At 51.9% G+C, this 23056-nt stretch overlaps 1 protein-coding gene across 7 annotated transcripts in view; it reads right to left on the bottom strand.

Moving 5' to 3' along the window:
• Positions 1-23056, bottom strand: part of RCN1 (reticulocalbin 1) — a 37760-nt gene that overhangs the window by 12340 nt on the left and 2364 nt on the right. For 2 of the 7 annotated variants that reach the window (XM_044752252.2, XM_070491430.1), the window contains exons 2-5: positions 20286-20479; positions 19098-19276; positions 17482-17542; positions 7668-7803 (exon numbers count right to left, since the gene is read on the bottom strand). In XM_044752252.2, the coding sequence (XP_044608187.1) occupies positions 7668-7803; positions 17482-17542; positions 19098-19276; positions 20286-20479 (570 nt within the window). Of the gene's footprint in view, positions 1-947; positions 964-4428; positions 7012-7667; positions 7804-12665; positions 13800-14696; positions 16049-17481; positions 17543-19097; positions 19277-20285; positions 20480-23056 lie in introns of those variants that run through there. The other 5 variants (XM_044752256.2, XM_044752253.2, XM_044752255.2 and 2 more) reach the window with 5 other exon arrangements.

Below are 23056 nucleotides of genomic sequence, written 5' to 3'. Positions count from 1 at the left end.
AGCTGGCACAAGAAACCTGGCATGGGGTAAAGGCTTGTGTAGATGCTTGCCCAGCCTCACATCTTGCTGAGCGTAAGTTCTAAGAAATCTTTCTTGTTACCTAAGCCAAAATGTGCTAAAAAGCAACATGAAAGTAACCAAAGGAAAAACTCAGTATTCTTCAGGTCATGATCGTTCAAAATGTGAGGTTCTTCCCATTTTTATCTTAACTGCCTCCCATCCCTTTTGGGAGCAAATCAGCTTAAAAGTTTGCAGCTAAATTTGTTTGTCTGTGTGGTCATTTCTCTTGGGTTTGGAAGAATATTCCTCTTGAAGTACTTGAAGAACCTGGACCTAAAGTTATACTCAGAGAGAGTGGGACGCGGTCACAGGCGCAGCCGTGCAGAGCAGTGGGTAATGGGAGAAACGGCCCTGGAGCCGAGGGTGTGGGGTCACCGTGCGGAACCTGGTTTCACCAACAGCCTCGGAGAGGAGAGGGGCTGGTGAGGCTGCTGCTCTGTCTGTAAGCACTTTACTATCAAATGCTGACCTTTGAGAGGTGAAACCAGCCAGGAAGGCCCAGGGAGGGTCCTTTAAGCCCCCTCTCGAATATCTGGGAGCTGCTCCTCTGTCCAGCCACAGCGCCTCACTGGGCTCCCCCTGCTCTGTCGGGTCAGGCTCCCCTGTCGTGGTGTCTCACACAACCAGGGCCCTCTCCTGAGAGCACTTAGCCTGTTTGTACTGATGCACCATTGCAGTCTCTCGTGGATTCGGTGTCAGCGCTGCCAGAGAAGAGACCCCCTCACAGCTGCCGCATCAGCACCGGAGCCGGCGATGAGGTTAAGTTAGCAAAACTGGATGCAGTCTGGACGGATTCACCAGTTTCTGCTGACACGGTCTTAGCTCCACAAATTGGTCTGCTTGCATCATTGCCTCAAAGGGACCAGGCGAGACTTCCATTGTCCCTCTTGAGTAAATTCCTGTCTGTTAAGACGATGCAGTAAACACTGGTTAGATTCTATCGTATTTACTATGCAATTACATTGGCTCAGACTTGCCCTGCCTCAGTTGCTGGACTGCCCGCTCTTCCCTCGAAGCATCCCTTAGTTCTTCCTTGAAGTTCCTGAGGTGTAGCTTTCACCGTGCCTCCCTGTCTGCTCTGCTCTTTCTGCTCTGCTCGCCTTGTTCTCGTGTCCACTGCTCTTCAAGCCCCCTGAAGGCACAGTACGGTGGCCTTTGTCCACAGTCGTCTGTGAGGTCACCAGTGTCCACACCCTGTTTGGTCACCAGGGTCCTGACACAAGGAGTCTTCCCAAAATAAAGGAAAAGTTTGGCCCAAAGACGAATGTAAGTCTCTACCCATAGAGACCAAAACTATTTATAAAATCCAAAAAACAAACTAACAACAAAGATCTTTAAGTTCCAGAAATCAGGCAGGACATGTAAAACGTGGCTTACTTATTTAATTGTCACAGAAGTCCCGTCAGGTCTGTGGTATCACCTCCGTTTTAGAGATGAGAAACCGAGGCTCCAGGATGCTGACTCATTGAAGTCACACAGTAGCAGGGCCACGATTCAGACCCAGGCCTGATGACTTCAGCTCTTACCCTGTGTCTACACTGCAGGCCGACATCAGTGGACACGGCTAGGGGACTTGCATGCAATTAATTTCAGTTAGACCAGAATCGTTCTGTGAGGCAACAGCCAGACAGGCTTGACTGAGGATGCGCATCTGTGTGAAGACACACAGAGTGCGTCACCTAGTCTTACTCGGTTTAAGGTCTCTTCTCCCTAGGACTATGTTCTAAACCTATGCATTCCTGCTAGGAACCACAGAATCTCCTGGCCCCCAGGCAGGCCCGTGCAGCCCCCAGGCCGGGGTTCCCGCTGGCAGCTCGTGGGGCCTCCTGGAGACTCAGCGCAGTCCTGGGGTCACACTGCCAAGCTGGCGCTTATTCTTAGTTTCGGGGAGTGTGGGGACGGATGTGCTGCCAGATCCTGCCCTGGCATTCCAGGTCGACCAGGCCGACCACATGCTGTGCCCACCCTGTGCTATTTATGGTGAGTGACAAAAATAGCCTCCCCCTCTGAAAGGTGTGTCTGTGCCGCATGCCCAGGGGCCTCCAAGCGTCTGACAGGAGCTTCTCTCCAGCCCCTGGGACACAATGGGGCCCAGTCCTTGCCGGTCCCAGGGCCACTGTGCCGCTCCTGTGCACACACCTCCTGCTGCAGAGGCACTCAGGGCCCGGGGAACACCGTGACAGGGCCCAGTGACAGGCCCAAGCAGGGAGGTGGGAGTCTGGGGAGAGGGGAGTAAGGCCAGACTGTACCCAGCTGTTGGATTTGGGTGCAAAGTCAGGGTGAGATCGTGAGCGTTGCTGGTCTGCTTCTGAGCCATGAATGCCTGAGACCAACGGGTCCCCAAGGTTGGACCAGGCTCAGGTGCGGATGTTAATGGACCTGGCCGAAGGGGCTGAATGACCATGGAGTGTAGACAGATCCTGCCTCTTTCTGGTGGCTTGCAACTCACTTCATCCTTCTGGCTATTTCCTTACTGAGGGGGCAGCGCTGGAGGAGCACCTCCCGAGCTGGCTGTGTGCGTCAGAGTCCCCGGGAGCCTGCTCCACCAGGACGCCGGGCCCCCTGCAGACTGACTCAGGGTCTGGGAGGGCGTTCCGCAGGCTCCCCAGGGGATTCTGATCCACACAGTGTAGGAGGACCCGTGCTAGATGAGCCCAGAGGGGTCTTCCGACTCGAACACCCCTTTGTTCTAAAGTTCACTCCCTGGGGGACGAGAAGGCATTTACCTCACACAGTGATCAGGCAGCATCAGAATCAGATGCTTCCTCACTCGCTTGTTGCATCCTAAGAAATCATCAGGTGGGGGCTTATTCAAAGCCAGTTTCTCGTGTATGGGGCTGAAACCCTGGGCTACGCTCACCCCTCCTGTCTTATCCCCTAGCAGATCCCTTCCTCTCCCGGAGGTCACAGCTGGGCCAGAAAGACAAACTCAGGCAGGCCTCAGGCGAGTTTAAGCAGTCTGCATGGCCATTTTAGAAGTCTGCATTTGTGGGGTCATACTGGACCCTTGCTTTCCAGCTGCCTGGGCCCCCCACACCCGGGTGTCCGACACCAGCCAGCCTCAACCCGTTACGATGTCTGCTTGGACCCCAACTTCAGTCTAGGCCGGTCTCTCCCCTCCTGTCTCCAGCCCAGGCCTCTTTCTCAGCATCAGACCCAGACGCCTCTTGGAGAGACAATTCGGTTATGTACTTAATTAGAGGCCTGGCATGTAGTGGAGGCTAATAAATGCTAGTAATGATGTCATTACCACGGGGCGGGGGGGGGAGTCTCCTCAGAGCCCCTCAGGCTCCTCGACTCCACCTCCTCCCACCGGAGCCCCTGGCTTCCCCCACCTTCCCCGCAGCCTCTCCTCTCCGTCCCCCTCCACCAGACTGCGAGTCCTCCTGGGCTCTTCTGTCTCTTTTATTCTGATTTGTCTTCAGACCTCATGCAAAATCTCTCCGGATTCCATCTACCTTTCTCCATCTCCACTGTCACGTCCCTCATCCAAGTCACCAGCATCTTTGCAGGACCGTGTAGTTGCCTAATTAGTCTCCTGCAGACATTGTTGTTTCTGTCTAACCCATTGTTCAATCAAAGCCATGATTCCCGTTTTACTCAACAGGTTTGGTCTTGCCTCTTCGCTGTGTACAACTCACGTGTCGGCTTCCCAGTGCCCCGGCTAAAATCCAGGTTCCTCAACAAGACCCTCCCTAGTCTGGCCCCATCCCTCTCTGGCAGCCTGTGTCCAGCCCCCAGGGCTTGTGTTGCCTCTGGGATGTGCCCTGCTGTCTCTGGGCCCCCACGTATGCCGTCCAGGTTCACTTGAGTAGTCCCTGCATTGTCCTCATTTCTCTCAGGTCTTCCCTGACACCAAAGACCAAGTCAGGCCCTGCCAAGAGCTTGCAGAGCCCCTGGCTTTCCCCACACTGCGTCCTGGCTGCATCCTCTCTACACCCAGGCTGCTCGAGGGCAGGGGCTGTCACGTCCAGCGTGTCCACAGCCTCTCTTCCATGCCTAGCATGCGCTTGGAGCAGAGTGGTGCAGAGTAAATGTCTGCCGAGGAGAGGAAGAAATTGAGATGAGATGAAGAAAGAGGAAGAGGAACCAGAAGAAACACAACCAGCCCCTTCCCCCTGCAAAGACGGGGCGAGAGGGCACATCACCCCACCCCATACTGAGAGGTCTCTCTTACTCAGGGCTGTAACGCGCGTCCAGCAAAGAGCAGGTGTGCTGTGCAGGTTGTGGAGGGCCGAAGTCATTCCAAGAACTTTTTCTTAAGCAACAGCATAATGTATTTGTGATTTTTTTTTTTTTGCAGGGAAAGACTTGCCTGAGCTAACATCTGTTGCCAATCTTTCCCCCTCTCTCTTTTTGTTTTGTCCCCAAAGCCCCAGTGCGTGGTTGTATATTCTAGTTTGGGTCCTTCTAGTTCTTCTATGTGAGCTGCCACCACAGCACGGCTACTGACAGACGGGTGATGTGGTTCCACACCCAGGAACCGACCCAGGCCGCTGAAGCCGAGCCTGCCAAACTCTAACCACTAGGCCATCAGGGCTGGCCCTCCAAGAACTTCCCGACAGAGACGAGAACCAGAGGAATGAGCAGCCGGAGAACAACTACTTTCGTAACAAGGCTTGAGGAACGACTTGACTTTTCAGAGTAAGTACATGTGTACGAACTCTGATAAAAATTAAAACCTGAAAAAAATGAAACAATGGAAAAACTTCTCACTGAGTGCCCTGTTGCCACCACCAGCCAAATCAGATTGGGTTAAGAACTTGTAAATAGGAGGTCTATTGTCCAAACACAACACCTAGAGAAAAGGTAATTCTTAAGGTCACAGAAACACTTAAGGAAAATGCAGTTCATCCACTGCAATAAAATGGAGGTTTTGGCTTCACCACCTAAGAAGCCAGAATGGGGAGAAAACGTGAACTTTGAGCCCAGAGAGCCACCACTCAGTGCATGTGTGCCTTTGGGAAATTTCAGCCTTCCCACTTTACCTTCTTTCCTGTGAAATTGGGAAAATAAGACCCACCTTGCAGGGGTGTTTTGAAGACAGAATACAAAATTCAAAGCGCCCAGCATGGCCCTGGCTACCAGGTGCTCCTGGACGGACAGCATTGCTGGAAAGAAGGCCTCCGTGTCAATTATTTAAGGGTGCACAGCTGGACTGGGATCCAGGGAGCTCACGAGATGCTGCTCTCCCCGTGGGAAGAGGCTCTCTTTCCTGTCAGTGCCTGGAAAGAAGGATGAGGTGGCGGCGAATGAGGGGAGCAGTGGCACAGAGACGCATGGGAGATGCTGAGGGAAAGCCTGGTTCTCGCTGGGTCTCGGGGTCATGTGGAAGCGCACAGCTTTTCTTCCCTCTTCCGTCTCCGGGCTGTGTTCTCGAGGAAGCCCGGGGAGGGCAGCCAATGGCAGAGGCCCAACGGCAGGCAGAGACTTGTTAACCAGCCTGCTCATCTCCCCAGGGCTTTTTTAAAAATGAAATTCATGTTCTGACATTTTGAAAAACAACATTTTTTTCTTATTTCAAAGGCAAATCATGTTCATTCTGGAAAATTCATACAAGCAAAAAGAAGAAAAAGATGAGCTCAAATTCCACTGCTAGATAACTATGGAAGCCTTTGGAGTCCATCCTTTCAAAGTTTTTTCTAGGCACTGAGTACATTAACCAGATGTCTTGTATAACAAACGGGATCAAGTGGCACGTTCTGTAGCCTGATCCTTTCCACTGAACAGCTTTCCACGTCAGGAAATGCAGGTGTCTCATGTCACAGTGGGCGACATCCGTGGTGAGAGCCACAGGTGTCATGGTGCACCCCCCCGGCTGGAGACTCGTAGCTTCTTTCGTGAGCGTAATTCAGTGGCCAGCTTTGTAGCAAACCTGTATACAATCCCCTTGTTCCCGCACAGTGAATTCTCACATTGTCTTAATTTTCTCAAGAAAACAGGACAACAAGACAATGTGATTAGAATGTTTAAATCGTAAGTGGGCCTCTTAGGTGGGAGGAAGGGAGAGGCTGTAACTCAGCATTATGCTTTTTATTTCCAGTTCTGTTCAACCTCCAGATTTATCACAAGTGCGACCTCATTTCTAGTCAACAAACAAAAATTAAGACACAGCCACTGTCCTTAAACAGATTGCAATCTAAGAGCAGAGATAAGAGATACAATAACTATCTCTACTAAGTGAGTTTTCTCTTCCAAGTTAATACAAAAGTACCTGGCTTTTTACCATAAGACACAAGGATAAGATGGACACAATAATATTAACAATAGCCGATGTTTAACGAAGACTGTCTATGTCTGAGAACTGTTAAAATATTAAACGAAATCTTGCATTAAATGCTCATCATCACTTAATCCTCACGTCAGCCTATGAGGTAGGTACTAGGGTTATGAACATTATATTGTTGTGTGAATCGAGGCACAGGGAAGGTCAGTTGCCCAAGGGAACTCAGTTCGTGAGTGGCGGAGCGCGGATTTGATTCGAGGCCCGTTGAAGCTGGAGCCCTCTGCCGCCGAAACGCGGTGACCTGGAGCAGGTGCCGTGGTCTAACCTGGGCACTGCGGCCTGCGCATGACTTGCTCACTTCCCCTGGTGGGGTCCATGGTGACCAGTTGGTGCAGCCTCCACACGCATCGCGGCTTTCCCCAGGTCCCGTGGCCTCTCTGTTTGGAGAAGGTTGGTCCCTCCTGCGTTGTCACCACCCGGCTTCCTTCCACCTGAGCCCGCCGAGGAGCCACCTGCGGCAGATCGCTGGGACCTCAGTGCCGCTCTCTTTGGCCGCCCCGAGCTGGCGCATTTTGATGTTGTTGCTTGTACCCCCAGTCTTCTGTCTGTGTCCTTGTGGGTCGAGCCACCAGCAAGCCAATGGGCCTCCCGAAGACTTCTGGAGGGGCCTCAAGGCCGACAAGCCAGCTTCAGCGCGAATCCTCTGTACTTGGAACTGCGCCTGTCTGACATAAAGTTTTAGATTATTTGCTAAAGGATTTCTTTTGGTTCCTTAGCATATATTTTTACCTTTAATTGACTGTCAATTCCTAAAGGATATATGCCAGACTCAACCAGCTCGATGGACTGAGCATCTCCTTGCATCAGGCCCAGGAAAAAGTGCTTCCCACACAGTCTCCAGAGCCCACGTGCCGCCAGAGAGCCCGCGAGCGCCGCTCCAGTGAGGGACCAGGGCAGGAGCTCCGTGGAGTGGAGGGCCCAGGCCCAGGCTGACAGCCTCAGCTGGAGCATCCTCTGACCCTCCAGTGTCCGGGCGTGCTCTCCATGCGCATCTTTCTTCAACTCTGATCTTCGCAGCACAGCACATACTTGCCGTGGGTTGGGTTCCCTCATCTGATGTGACATTAAGTGTCCTCAGCTTCTGACAGTTAACAATCGCATGACCTCTTTTCTCTTAAACATGTGGACTTACAAAAACCATCTTTCTTTCTTTCTTTAAAACAACAAACACACTTTGATGATTTTCTGATAAATCTACAACCTCCATCAGTCACTAATGCCATGGGTTGAAGTCTAAAAATAACCATGAATAATAAAATTGTTGATGCCAAAACATGTGAGGACCTTGCTTTGGTGTAATAATAAAATGGCCACCACTTACCAGCTGACCACAAAGCGCTGCGCGTTCCTTAGTTCATCCTCATTCTCTCCCGGAAAAGGCGCTCCTGTTGCCGTCCTCAGAGGAGGATGCTGAGCTGGACTCGAGGAAGCCATCTGCTTCTGCCTCCACCCCAGGCCTGTGACGGAAACACCGCTTATCTCTCTGGGCCTCAGTCTCCCTCTGCTGGAAACATGACCCCCAGTGACCTTTACAGTGGGGACCCTGAATGTTTACTGAATGTTTGGGGACTCTCAATCTGCTTTTTTTGTATTTAGTTCCAAATCCCAGTCACATATAAATAGCTTAGGAATAGTGTCACCATGATTAATACACTGCTAAGTGCTACACCTTTGTCATTTAATCCATTCAGTTTCACGTCATAGTAGATCCATTGTGAGGTTTTAAAACTAGTTAACACAATAGTTCTAAAACTCAGAAGGACTATCAACCAGCAGCCTGGTTTTATAGGCATTGATCTGTCTGACCTCTGGCATATGACTCGCAGTAGGGACAACACAGAGAAATCACTAATGTCACACTCTTGAGTCCCTAAAGAACTTGCATGTGATTGTGTCCCATTATCTGCAAAACACCTGTGAAGAGAGAATCATTATCATGACTACAATGCCCACTGTGCCGTGAGAACAGGCCCTCCAGGAGGAGGTGGCCTTCATCACGACCACTGTCCCCACTGTGCCGTGAGAACAGGCTCTCCAGGAGGAGGTGGCCTTCATCACGACCACTGTCCCCACTGTGCCGTGAGAACAGGCCCTCCAGGAGGAGGTGGCCTTCATCATGACCACTGTCCCCACTGTGCCGTGAGAACAGGCCCTCCAGGAGGAGGTGGCCTTCATCACGACCACTGTCCCCACTGTGCCGTGAGAACAGGCTCTCCAGGAGGAGGTGGCCTTCATCACGACCACTGTCCCCACTGTGCCGTGAGAACAGGCCCTCCAGGAGGAGGTGGCCTTCATCATGACCACTGTCCCCACTGTGCCGTGAGAACAGGCCCTCCAGGAGGAGGTGGCCTTCATCACGACCACTGTCCCCACTGTGCCGTGAGAACAGGCCCTCCAGGAGGAGGTGGCCTTCATCACGACCACTGTCCCCACTGTGCTGTGAGAACAGGCCCTCCAGGAGGTGGTTGCCGAGATCACAGCGGTCTATTGCAGCAGAAGTAGAACTCAGTCCAGCCACTTTGGTTGCATCTTTCCATGCACCGACTCTGCATGGCGTCCCCTGGTGCTGAGTTTCTGATCCCACCATTCTTTGCCACAAATTTTTTAAATAGTAGTAATATTGGTGGTAGTTTCACCTAGAACGTTTTATCTTGGAGCCAACATTGTGGCTGATCAGGGGCTGGGGTCCTCCATTAGGCCTGGATGTGTCTCCTGGATCTACCGGTGTTAAATAGGGGACCCCATGTTCCAGTTTTCCTGGGACAGTCTTGGCTGTCTCAGCACGTTGCTGGCTCACCCCTGATACTTGTGGGCCCCAGGTGGCAGTTAGAATGGAAAATGGTCCATGGGCCCCTCCACCATGTTTCTTGCTACCAAGGGGCCACATGGTCACGTTGTGGATGCCGCAGCTGCATGTTCACACTGAGTCGCCAGCTGCTCCTCGGATCCTTTGGGCCTGGATGGTGCACGTCTGTGGCTTTGTCTACCCTTTGGCAGATCCACCCGCGGGCACACGCAGGCTCTGGAAGAGGCTCAGGGTTTGGGGGCCGGGAATCCGGGGTGCCACAGGGCCTTGCAGCATGATCTAGAGGCAGAGGTTGCGGCTCTGAGTGGGCAGAACGCTTTCGACCCCTCCTCCCAGGAGGAAATCCCACCTGAGGAGGAGCACAGAGGGTTCTTCTAAATCCCAAAGTAGGCAGGACAGTTGCCCTGGACTTGGGGAGGTACTCATGAAGAGGGCGTCCTGGTCTGCACTGTCATCTGGGTAGTCATGTGCTCTCTGAGCTGTGGGCTTTCCCTCATCTGTAAAGTGGGAAGAACAGTGCTGTTCCCACGGCCCCCAGCTGTGCTGCTCCCGTATTCCCGCTGGCCCGCCTGAGCAGCACCTCCTGCTCCCGTGAAGGCCCGGGGGCCCTGTGACTTGCTCTCACCAACGAAGGTGAGCATGGGCGATGTGGGGATGTACTCCTGGGCCCCCACACCACAGCCATTGTGGACAATGGCCCAGAACCACAGCAGACTCTGCAAAAGCAAAAATGAACCCGCTGTGGCTTTAAACCTCTGAGATGACGGGGCTGTTTGTCACTGCAGCACAACCCAGCTCATCCCCTTTCCTACAAGCACCAGCTTTGCAGGGTCGTTGTGAGGTTACACGGGAGATGGCTGTAAGTCCTCGGCATCATGCCCGGCACACAGCTGTTAGTATCTATGTGGACGACAGGAGATGCTTATGTGCTTCCACGGCACGAACACCTTGAGTGGAAAGTGACCAGTGCTCACGTCCCCCTCTCCTGTGCCTCAGCCGGGCCTGGACTCTGCTCTACCTTCCACGGGAAGACTACAGAGGTACTCGAAGCCCCGGGATGTTGGGATCCCAGCCTTGGACCCCGCAACCGACCAGAGCTGGGAGCGCAGGTGGAGTCCTGGGGACAGCTCCAAGTTCTTGTAAATCTCATGAGTGCAAGAGCTGATGACACAGTTGTCCCACGGCTCACATTTTTAACCCTTCATTGTGAGCCAGAGAGCGAGCTTTACGGCACTGGGGGTTCTTGGTGCGGAAGTCTAGCACTATACTCGTTCTGAGAGCACCAAATCTCAGACGCGTGGACTTGAAGGGAACCGGATTTTGTTATAAAGGTGGCAAAAGAAACCCAGAAAAACTTAAAAACAGTCCAGCCAGCCATTCACCACGTCAGTCTGAGAGGTGTTCTCGCTGAGCTGCTAACAAGTAGCTGTGTAGACGGTTTGCTGGGCACTTCTGAGCAGACACGATCCGCCTTTGTAACAAGCAGCGACTACGATCGCCCGAGCGGGTGAAGAAAACCTCCAGGTGTTGCTGGCTTTCTAACTACGCTTTTGTTACACTCGAATTCATTTGAAAACCTACAGTAAGAGACAAGAGGTACAACATGTGTGTTCGTGTTTTGCTTGGACAGATTTTGGCTCCTAGCAATTAATGCTTTCAGTCACACTAAGCATATAAATAATGCTTTCTGACATTACAGTATTTCCCATTACAGATCAATTTTGTAGCATTTATTCATAATCAGACTTGAAATGTTACCTAGAAACAAAATATGTTTTCCCTGAAACAGTCAGACCCTATTAGGAACCTAAGCCTTTTCACATCACCATGCTAACAGTTACGGCCCCAAGCTGAGGTTTTCTTTCCTTAAATAGTGTTAAATTCAGCCCCAGAAGCACTAGTCTCTTTGAGGGTTCTCTTCTTATGTGCAATGACTTGAAAAACTTAGGGCTCAGAATACATTTAACATCTTACTATGTGCAACTCAATAAATCAACCAGTGTTCTTTTGGGGGAAAAATAATGTTAGCACCTTTTAAAAGTGTTATGTGTATAATTAGGTTACATGATGCGATTTTCTCACTTTTAAAGGACGGGTTTTCATTGCTTAAAAATAGGTGTCAGCCTATTTCTAGGTAAGAAGAGTTCTTCTCATTCCCTAACCACGTAACCCCATGCCATGCATGAGCAAAGAAATAAAGGAACACGTCAGGTTCAAGATCTGGGGCAGCAGAACGTTGTGCTAAACAGCCAAGACGGGAGCCAGGGACACCTGGAACCGAGTTCTGGCCCCGCCGTCTAACCACTGTGGAATCTTCGCCAGATCCCTGACTTCTCATTCAGCAAAGGTTAGCTATTTTACAGGATTCTTTCTTCGTGAGGAATTTTCTCTTTGATTAAAGCTAAGAAGCTCTCGTCCACTCAGCAGATCATCGCACAGTCTTATCGTAGGAGAGGCTCTGCTGCTGTCGGTCCTGGGAAACAGCAAAGGCAGACCAGACTGCTGCTCCCACAGAGCTTATATTCTGGCTAGGGGAGGAGTCCCAACAGACAAACAAGATAACGTCAAACGGTGCAGTTGGTTGAATGCTGCTCCCCAAGATATGTCTACCTCCTAACCTCTGAAACTTACGAATGTGACCTTACTTGGAAAAATGGTCTTCACAGATGTAATTAAGGATCTCGAGATGAGAGTCTCCTGGATCATCCAGGTGGCCCCAAGCATCCTTATGAGACACACAGAGAGGAAGAAGAGGCCGTAAGATGGCAGCAGAGACTGGAGGGATGCAGACACAGTCAAGGAACGCTTGGAGCCACCAGAAGCTGGAGAAGCAAAGGAAGGATCCTCCCCAGCAGTCTCCCGAGGGAGCACGGCCCTGATGACACCTGGATTTCAGGCTCTGGCCTCTAGAACTGAGAGTAGTTTCTGCTTTGAGCCACTTACTTTGTGGTGATCTGAATGTCAGCCCTAGGGAACCAATACAAATGGTAATCCGTACCAAGAAGAAAACAAAGCGGGGTAGGGGCTCAAATGGAGGCTCCTGTAAGGGGTGGGGTCTGGAAGGCTGCACTGAGGGGCTCTAGCCAAGTTACCCGAGGATGTGGAAGACGGGTGTTCTGAATCTGAGGGGACATTATGTGTAGAGGGTCCAATCTACGAATGAAGGTGGTGTGTTCAAGGACCAGAAAGAGTCAGTGAGGCTGCGACGTGGGAGGTGATGAAGCAGAAGGCACCAGGGCCTCAGGGCCTCGCAGGCCTGGGTATTTCTGGATTTTCTTCCAAAGGAAATCTATCTCAGAAAGATCTTAGAATGACTTGCAGGTCCCCTAACTAGCATCTAGAAGGAAGGAAGTATATTTATTAAATATGTAAATACAAGGACATTCTGAACATTCTAATAATTGGATTTTGAAAGCCCAGGACCTCTGTAATCTTACCTGTGTAATCCCACGCACTATTTACTGCCATGTGAATGATAATGCCGCAGCACAGGTGAAGTTGCACAGCACAGGACACAGTGGGAAATCCGCAGTGGGATCCTTTATTTCCTTCACTTTCTACTTATAAGGTGGAATTTCAACCTGTAAAAGCATTCTTCCAGTCCAGCCAATGGCTTGGAACATCGCTCTGTCCTGATTCCATGTGTGCGCAGGCCCCGGGCAGGTCTGAGCAGTGGGGTCACCAGGGTGCATGCAAGGGGCTGTGGCACTCCACGAGGCCGGCTTCCCTGGGTCTCACTCCCTCGTTCCTAACAGTGATCAGCAAGGAACAGATTGTATTTCTACTCACTTTTTCAAAGTGAATCACTTGCATGTCAAGAAAATTTTCTCAAGTGTAATAGTGTTTACTATTTTCCTATAGTTCTTCAAATGCCTGACACTCATCTTTTCCCTACTTCTAGAATTCCTTTGTTTTTCACATTATCTTTCTTGATTGCTTCTTATTGTAAAAACAACAACAAAAAAATAAAGATGTGGATCTGTTGTGCACATTAGCAGGTCCATACAGAAAAATGCACAGAGGTTTTATATACCATTTACACTAACAGCTCAGAGTACAAAGTCAAGAAAGAAGAATCGGAAGTAATAGACTTGCTCTGAAATAAGGCTACTAGGATGACACCACTGCAGCTTGATCAGAATTTCCCCTCACCAACTACTCTACAGTGGCAGACGTAAAAAGTCTGCAGTTAAAACAGTCACTCCATATGCTGCCCCCCAACGTCTGAATAACAGTGCTTTTCCACTTTTGTTCCTCTTCAGTTTAAATTTAATGGAAAAAACTAAAAAATCATGTTTTAGCAATGTATCCCCATAGAGCCCTGCAATTTACCAAGATTTTCATGTGTTTTGAGAGAAATCTTACTGAAACAATAGAGATGACTATTTTCCAGTAAATATTGAGTGAGAAACAATCTTAACCCCAATCTGAGGTGATAAACTCGTTTTGGGGGACACAGGTGCTGAAATGTGAGAACTGCGGCCACCTCGCGAGGGAGCGCGGGAAGCCGTGACAGTCCGCCCCGCAGCAGCGGCGGCATCAGAGCTCGTCATGGTTCTTGGTGAGGTCCTCCCCATAGTTGGTGGCTTGGCTTCCGACAAACATGTTCCAGTTCTCGAGTATCTCCTCTTTAGTCAGCTTCTCATCCTGCAGGAGAGGAAAGGGCTGTCACGGAGGCTCCGGCACCTAGCGACGGTTCAGCACGAAGCTCACGGCCATGGTTTGCAATACTGAAAATCCTCCACTTAATAATTAAGAAGCTGCTGGATCCCTCCTGCATCTACCATTACCGCCCTGCCAAACCCCAGCCTGGAGCAGCCTTCTGCTACAAGCATTGTGCTAAAATGTATCGGTCAGTCCCCAAGGAATGCAGAAGCTGGACTCCAGTGATGTCTACAGGCGGTGCTGCCATTCCCAAAATGGGCCTCAAAGAATGCCACTCCCCTTTTATGGCCTGACTGCAAAACTTGACTGTCTTCCAAGAATTTGGAGCAGTGATCAAAATGGGAAGAGGCAGGACTTCTTTCTAAATCTCGTTAATCTGTTCATTTGGATATTTATCAATAGCTGTTGAAGAGCTGGGCGTCAGATCCAGCAGTGTGAGCTCCCCTGAGGGGGCCTGTGTTTAACGGGCTGGGCTTCCTTCTGCCTGACCCCTCACGGATGTTTGATAAATATCTGCTGACTGAAGGAAGGGAGGGATACGCTCATCCTAGGGCAACACAGGGTGTATTTCTTACACCCACGCCCTGCCCACAGCAAACAAAGTCACGGGTTCTGCAATCCTGGGAGATGGGAGTGGATGTAAGTGTGTGGCCCACAGCAGACTTCCCACAGGCCCGGGAAAGTCTGGGCCTAATGAGCTCGCCGTGGGTCATCACCGCACTGGCTCAAGTGTAAGGTCTCTAACGCAGGGCAGGAACAAGAGAAGTCACAAGGACACACGTGGCCGCCCTGCCAGTGCTATCCCCAAAGACGCAAACAGACCGGATCTCATGGAGAACATCTCCCTTCAAGGAACGATTCCAGAAGAGCGTGCAATACCTTGTTCTTATCTGACTCGTACACCAGGTGCCTGGCCTCGGCCTGCGCGTGGTCATAGTCCTGGGGGAGGATCCAGTGGCGAATCTCATCTTTGTCCAACTTCCCGTCCTTGTTCAGATCCCGGAATTCAGTGAACTGCTCCCGTTCTGACAAAACCCAGTCTGGCTCAGGGCCATTCTCCTCGTGGGAAAACATATCCGCTGGAAGGGAAGGCGGTTCTCGGTTATGGAGACAGGTGGGAAGGTGATGGTCAGAGAAACTCGGCCTCTGGAGTTTGGGGAGGGGGAGGACCAATCAAGAGACCCAACCCAAACGTCTGGTGGGCGGTTCCTGGGGACAGCCATGCAGTGACCGGTCCACTGCGAAGGCCGCTCTGAGGAGCAGAAAGAGCTGAGCTCAGGAGCCAGAAGATGAATCCTGGCCGTGGAGCTCGTTCATCGCCTGGGACTAAGTTACTTAGCTCAGTGACTGAGTCTTGAGTTGCCTTGTCTGTAAATGGAGGTAATTCATAAACCACGGGGTTATTATGAAGGTCAAATGGGGCGCTGTCTGTGAAAGCCTTACACAACCCGAGCTGGCACCATGTGGTGAAAGCCAGTATCAGCACCAGCGCCTTCTACCTTCGAGGGTCCAGATGCGCCCCAAGTACTCCACATGCATCTGTTCCCGTGGTTCTCCTAACAGTCCTCCGAAGCAGGTGTTATTAGAACCCCACCTTACAGATGAAAACACGGAGGCAGAGCCCCACCCAGGGCCCAGGGTGAGCGTGGGCTCGAGCTGCATAGGAATCTGCCCCCACCCACGGCTGATACCTCCGTGTATTACAACTGTTGTTTAGATCATTTCCAAAGGGCTCTCCCACATTTCATTTTATTCCACCCTTACAATTCTACACGATCATTGTCCTTGTTTTGGTAAATGGCAGGGAGAGGAAAGAAGGCAGGGTGTGCGCACTGTTGGCCGAGTCAACCCATCTTCTTGGAAAAGGGAGAGACCCTGTGGGCGGCTTCTCTCTAAGGGAAGTACAGCTTGGAAACGTCAGGTGGTGCAGGGGCAGGCGGCAAACGTAGGTAAAGGAGAGCAAGACCCTTGATTCAGCGGCAGGATGGACCCACACCTGATGTCAGCACTGTAAGAAATGGCCGTCACACTGGCACACTGGTCAACCTGAGCTTCATGCAGCCCTGCAAGCGTGGGCGCTGGTACCCCTCTTTACAGATGAGGAAACCAGGGCTTATCATGGTCATATGGCTCCCAGGGCCACATGGCCAGTAGGTGGAGAAGCCCGGACTCCCGACTCCAGTGCTCTTCCAACTGTGCCACACCACCACTGCTCTTCCTCTCGTCCCCGCCTGAAGAGAAGGTTCCCCGTAAATGAAGTCACTTCTTGGACAGTCCATACCTCGGGCCTCTCTGACTGCAAGTCGCTCAGAGTTCTCTTCTCAAGCACGACGCCCCCACCTCCCACTCCGCCCAGGGTGAGGAATGGAATGCTTCTTTCAGGCAAAGCCACCCCAAGAGTTGGCCCCGATTGCCCATTTCAAGGCAGAAGTCAGGAGGGCCAGGAGGAGCATGCACGTCTCCTCAAAAGCACCCACTGCCTGTCTGATCCGTCGGCCTTCTCTGTCGGTCTGATTCTACCTGCACGGTCAAGGGCAGACGTCCATGGCTCTGCGGCTTCCCTCCCGCACCAGGCAAGAGGAGGGCCTGCTGCCTGTGCTGGGGAGGGGCTGCCAGTGTCTTTATTCTACAAGGACCCCTTAATTACTGTTCCCACAGATGAACGGAGAACAGCACTCGGCCCTACAGAGAAAATACAATTTCTAACGACTGGAGAAACTCTGCTCTTCATAACTGAAGGCACTTGTTCTTGTGTGTGGGTGGCAAAGAAACACAGTCACAGACAGAGACTGATGGCCACGTGGGCGCTGGTTCTACATGGAAAGGAAATTAATTGCCCATATTAAATACGTGTACAAAAATCATGTGTATCCCACCCTCAAATGATTTTCCAGCTTACGTCATTGAGGCTTGGGAAGAGGTGTCGTGAGCAGGCAGCCTGCAGTTGGAGCTGTGTGCCAAAGCCCCAAAGGGGCAGCCCTGAGGGTCAAATGGAAATTTCCATGTTGCCTGCTCCGGGCCTTTGCGCTCCCAGGGCTACCGGCTGCAGGGCAGGCTGGAACCAGCAGCCCAGGTGCATTAAGCTGAGCCCTCATTCAGCCGGTGCTCAGGACCTGCAAACACTCCTCTTGCTGTTAGGTGGAGCCCCACAGAACAAACTGCCGGGTATGGGACTCCCAGAGAGAGGATCAAAACCAGAGGCACGAGATGCACATCACAGGCTTCACCTCTTCAGGAGGGAAGGCCTTTCTGCGCATATAAACAGTACCGCGGACCACGGCTGCGTCCTCAGAGCCACCAGGCCCCGCTGACCCACGGCCAGTTTAGTCTTTCCCAGGAGTGCCTGCTCCAGCCTCACTGTGTATCTGTGGGGTCCCCAATCCTGTTGTGCAAAGGTGAAACGAGACAGCGTGATGGGGGCACCCAGCAGAGCCAGGGCCGAGGGCTGGACACCTCTTCTTCCTCCACTGAACGAGGCCTAACAACGCCCCCCGGACACGGCACCGCTAGGGTGTTGGGACAAGCCCCTCCCCCCAGGTCACGGAGTGACACCTGCACACTTGCAGCTGTTGCTAAGAGAGAAGTCTGGGGAGAGCAGTCAGACACGCGGGTGGAGGAGTGTGGCCCAGTCGGGACAGCTGAGCAAGGCTCGGGCTGCGCTCACCAATGTACTCGTCCTGATCCACAAACCCGTCCCCGTTCTTGTCGATGTCCTCCAGAGTTTCCTGGGGAGCAAAGGAGAAAAGAGAATCCAGGATGGCTCTATGCTCTACATACATCTGAGACCCAGCCGCTGCCCCCTTTGGCTTTTATGGCTGAAGGCCCCGCTGACTCCTGGCTCCTCTCCTTTCCTCCCTGGGCATTTGTGTCTTATCTGTAAACAACAGGCAGTAGCTAGCCCTCCTCCCCGACCCCACAATTTTATGAGAAGAACACTCTCTTCAAATGAAAATATACCTTAAGTCCAGAGGCTCTGATTCTGCCTGGAAGCCCTGACAGGCCACCACCTCCACCATCCTCCCAAACCACCCCCTGGGTACCGTGAGGAACCCAGCCTGAGAACCAGTAGACTAGAGGTAATCACAAACATGGATTCCAGAGCCAACTGGACTACGAACACTGAGCTGGTATCAGAAAAATATGAAAAAGTCAGCAATTAAAGTAAATAAAAGTATATCTGACTTTTGAACATATTATGTTCTGTATTTAGTACACCTGACTTCTTAATCAGGTTTTTCGCTTGCGTGAATAATTAAATGAGTTTACTGTCCATTGTTGCAGTGACTCAAAGGCATCCTGGGTTGAAGAAAATAGCCACCCCGAGAGCCAAGAGCCAGTCCAGAGGCACGCAATCCTCTTGTGGATAATTCCCCATCTTCATCATCCTCTGCAAATTAGCTAGCACTAAATGCATGTTGGGTGGTAAAGAGAAATGATTCTTAGAGCCACTGCCCAGTCCTTAGGGTCATGGGGGTCATGAGGACGAAGCATGAGACAAGAGTGGACCCATCCACCATCTACGAGACCCTGTGGAAAGCAAGCTCACTCAGAGGCCTCAGGAGCACAGACATCCCGTAAAGCCCAGGGTCTGAGCCATCACCCTGCGAACACCCAGCCCTAAAGGGTGTGTCCTTCCCAGGCAAGGTTTTCCTTCAAGTATCCATGTGGCTCAACAACCCAGCGCATTCCACTTCAGTCTTTTTCTAGTTCCCTCAAAGCTGAAAAATGGGATAGAGACTAGCCAGTGGCCCACTGAGCCCATCCGCTCTTTCGGGGCTCACACCTCAACTGTACTTCCTGCCTCATCAGATCAGGGAGAGCCCATGGAATGTCAAAGGAAGGGACAGTGCATTCCTGGCCAGGACAGGAAAGGGAGATGGTGCCTTCTCCTCACGCCCTCTCCTTTCCTTTGTCTACCAGCTGGTTGTGCTAGGATGATCTTGAACCCACAGGACAGCAGAGTACAAAATGGAGTGACCTGAGGGGGCTGCCAGCACTGGAAAACCACCTGGAGAATTCACCTGATGGGGCCATCTTCACCGGCCTTGGTCTAGGCAAGAAATAAGCTCTGGTTGCATTAAATGGCTAGGATGGGGCTCTTTGTCACAGCAGCTGGCCTGCCCTGACTAGTTTACCAGGTCAACAGGTGTTCCAATACATTCCATGCCAGGGCCCTTCTCCAAGTCCCCTCAGGCTGAGGAACGTTCTCTCTCTGGAAGAAGGGACAAGACTGGCATAGCTTTCGTCTCGGTCTTTTCCAGGCCAGGCTCTCCGTCTTACCAGAACCACAATTTCCTTCATGTGCTCGAACTCCTCAGGGTGCAGGAAGGCCGTGAACTCCTCCCGCGTGGCCGTCTGGTCACCGTCGCGGTCTGCAGCCTTGAACCTCCTCTCGTCGCGTGGCAGCATCTTTTTAAAGGTGTGATGGTCTGAACTATCCTGAAACTCTGCCGGGTTTCCTGCAGGGTATGTGCAGAAACGTTCAGACAGGGCTGCTAAGGAAGAGCTTTCCCTCCAGATCACTCATCCTTCACGTCCAAACGGTACACGAGCGACAACGGTCCTGACCCATCACGTTCTAGGAAACATTTTATTGCAGACAGCCTCTGGCGTCTGTCCCTTCACCCCACAGTCCAGACCCTAATGGCTCATCAGGGCACTGCTGCAGGTGGTTGAGAGCACAGGCTGAGACCATCCCAAGGTCATACTTCTCTTTGCAGAACCTGCTTTCACCTGTCACTCTTGGGTCCAGAACACGCAGAGGCTCCCCAGTACCCAAGACATTTTCTCTCAATGTTGCTGCCTGGCTTTCAAGATCTCCCTTCATCTGGCTCTGAAAGTGTGCAACCTCAGCTCTCCGCAGACCTGTCTCCTTGCTGTCTCCGCCATGTGCCCAGTGGGTCTGCACCCTGGGCTCTGCACACACCCCTCCATGATGGCCCCAAACGAGCATGTCTTACATCCAAACTCTGCCCACTGCCAGATGCACTGCTGCCTCTCTGCCCTCCGGCTGACCCTCTGCCCCACCTGTCTCTCTCTCTCCAAATACATATCCATTTCTCAGGGCCCAGCTTCCAAACCACCCTCTACCAGGAAGCCTTCCTTGACTGCTCCTGCCCACTCAGTCCTTGCTACCTGAAACGTGGCAGCATTTAGAAACCGTACCACAGACACGCTTCCCCTCTGCTTTGTTCTCCTGCGTGCCTCTGAGATGGTGAGCTCAGGCTGGGCAGCAACCCAAGTCATTTCCATTAGACCCTCGACTCGTGCACTACTCACCACCTATGGCTTCACTCAGCATAAGTAGAGCAGGATGTCACAAGGGCAGGGTCTACCCTTTGGGTTCTACATCTTTGGGGAGATGCTGTGACATCTCCCTGGGGGGGTGGATATGACAAGAGGGCAGAGTCTCCTGCGAGAAGCTCATCACGTGCCCCACCGTGCCACAGCTCCCACAGCCCCTCTTACCCAGGTAGTAGCCGTAGGTGGCTTGTTTGTACTCTTCCCAGGAAATTTTATCGTCTTTGTCCCGATCATAATCCTTCCAGACTTTGGCGACATTATCATAGATGTATCTTTTTTGTACCCGTTTGATCCAGGTTTTCAGCTCTTCAGTGGTGACAAAGCCGTCCCCATCATTGTCGATTCGATCAACAATCTTCCTGTAGTAAAAAAACCCACAAGACTATTATTAAGGCTTGTGTGATCCTGATCCAGAAAAAGATCAAACACTTGCAGAATCAAAAATGCATTAACAATTGAAATAAGATCACTGATCCGATGGTGCCGGAAAGGATCTTAACATTTATCTTTTCCAAGGATGGTATGCCTTCCCCGCCAGGGCGAACGGCAGGCACGACTAGTGGAGCATTCCCCTCCGTCCTGATAAACCCAGACGTGGCCTTGGGATTGTTTTCAACACTGGGCTCTGCGGGTGGACCCTACCAACTGATTAGGGCTGATGTGTACAACGAATGCTGGCAGTCTCCCCTGATGTGGTCCAACTCCCTCATTCTAGAGTAATGCAAACGGAGGCCAAGAGAAACCGGGTGACTTTTCCAAGACCACACAGCTGGTGTTTGGTACAACTGGAGCAAGAACCCATGTCCTCTGGCTCTGGGTCCGAGGCAAAAAATGGGAAATTCTATGTAAACCGAAAGACAAGTAAGTTCTTTGTTTGTTTTTTTTAAAAAAAAAAAAGCTCATCACCTTGGACTCCAAGACTTGAAATGGGAGGGGACTAGATCTTGTTGGACAACACATAAAATGTTGGGGATGCAAGAGCCTCGACTGCACAGGGCCTCTGCAAGATGAGCTGGGCAGCACAGGCCCGGCTCGCACAGGGACGATTCCTGTGTCCACTGCTGTCTGCTGCTCTGCTGGCCCAGGTCCCAGCGATTTCCCACTGGACCCCACTGAGGTGCCCCAAGGCCTGGTCCAGAGCAAACCTCAGGGTGGGTCCATCTCTAGGCAGAGGGTCCCAAGCTAGGGACGCCATCCCTGTAGGGAACTTCGAAAACACCCACCAGCTATTCCAGTGTTTAAGAAGTTTTAGCCGGGTAGTCCATTTACCTGGGATGAGGACATACTGGCTAGTTAGGGACTTGTTTCTTCACTTGGGCTGGAATGGTATCAACTCAGTGGTAAAACTTTCAGAAGTTCTAATTGGAAGTTACTCTTTGATTAATTAGAAATGGGAAATGAATTCATTAGTACTTATGTCTCTATCTCCCTCCTGAACCTGCACAGCCCAAACTCCTCTTTCCCTGGCAAGTGTGGACATTACTAAGAGCTTTAATGTGTCCCTTCATTTGTAATTTTAAGAGATCTCTAGACTGAAAGACTGAACCTCAAGCATCTTCAGGCTTCATTTCAGGAAATCACAGCCAGACACAGCAGAATTCTTTCAACACCGCGTAGTGTTCAGCCTACCTACTACGTGCCAAGCACTGCTCCAGTCCTGGGGACACAGCGGTGACACGCCCATTGGTTCTCCAAAGCCAGTCAAGCAACAGAATCTCAAACCAGCAGAGACCTAAGGACGCCAGGTGGTGTACAACCTTCTTTTGTGGAAAGGATAGCATCTAATCCATCCAAACAGACACCGGGGACATAGCTCAGCTCGACACACAGTAACTTAACAAAGAGTTGTCAGAAGAATAAATAAGATCGTACCCTCTTCGAAACTCTCAGAAGTGAGCTACTGGGAAAGGCAGCCAAGAGGTGGATGAAGCGAACACTGTCCTTGGAACCCCTGGATCTGTCCTCACCCCGCTGAGGCTCGGTTTCCCTGACTGTGAACTCGAGCCCCTACTCTACCAGGCATGTTGCGAGGAACCAAGGGGAGAAGGGGCCTTGCCTCCCTCGGGATGACAATCCAGATCACAGGGGGATGGAGCACTCAACAAACAGCTGGAAGGGACAGAAGTGACAAAGCCTCCAGCAGAGCCGGGCAACGGGACGTCCCTGCCTGCCACCCCTGGGGCTGCCAACTCGCTTGCCAAGGACTGCCCCGGGGGGCAATGGTCCACAGGGGTCAAGGGAAACAAGAACGTGGTCTGTACTGAAACCATTCAGATTTTAAACGCTGGCAAGTAACATACACTTTTTCTAAGACCGAGTGGCATGTGTGTGACTATGTGTGGCCTAGGGTCCCCACTCTGCAGCCCTCTGGCAGAGGTGTCTTCAGGGGCCTGGAAGCCATCACGTTTTCAGGACCTGTGGTCAGGCGGTGGTGACAAGGTTGCCCGGATACGGCCATGCTCCTCCCTCAGCAGCCCTGACTTGGAGGGGCTGTTGCACCAGAAGCTGTGGATAGAGGCGGCTTCTCATGCCCCATCCCACATTGCACCCATCACCTCCAGCCCTCTGCCCCCACCCCAGACTCTAGCCCCACTTACCTGACGGGTAAGCGGTGTGTCCACCACCCATTGGTGGCTCAGGCCAGAGACCCAGACGTCACCCTGACTCCTCCCCCCTCTCCCCACCCTCGCTGAGTCCCAAGCAAGCACTGCCACGTCTCTACCCTCCTCATGTCTGGCCTCACCCCTCCTGCCGTCGGACCGGCCGTGCCTGGTTCAGGCACTCATCGCCATGGGCGCCCGGTCTCCCTCTCGTGCCTCAGCTATGTCCTCCACCCCACTGCCAGTCAGACTTTCCCCACAAGCTTTTGTGGGTGATGACATTTCAGCCACGTCAGGATAACATCTAATCTCCACTTCTCAGAGGTCCCTCCTGCT

The sequence above is a fragment of the Equus asinus genome, chromosome 20, assembly GCF_041296235.1.
Source record: "Equus asinus isolate D_3611 breed Donkey chromosome 20, EquAss-T2T_v2, whole genome shotgun sequence".
NCBI classification, from domain to species: Eukaryota; Metazoa; Chordata; class Mammalia; order Perissodactyla; family Equidae; genus Equus; species Equus asinus.
This window is presented reverse-complemented; position numbering and strand designations above follow the sequence as displayed.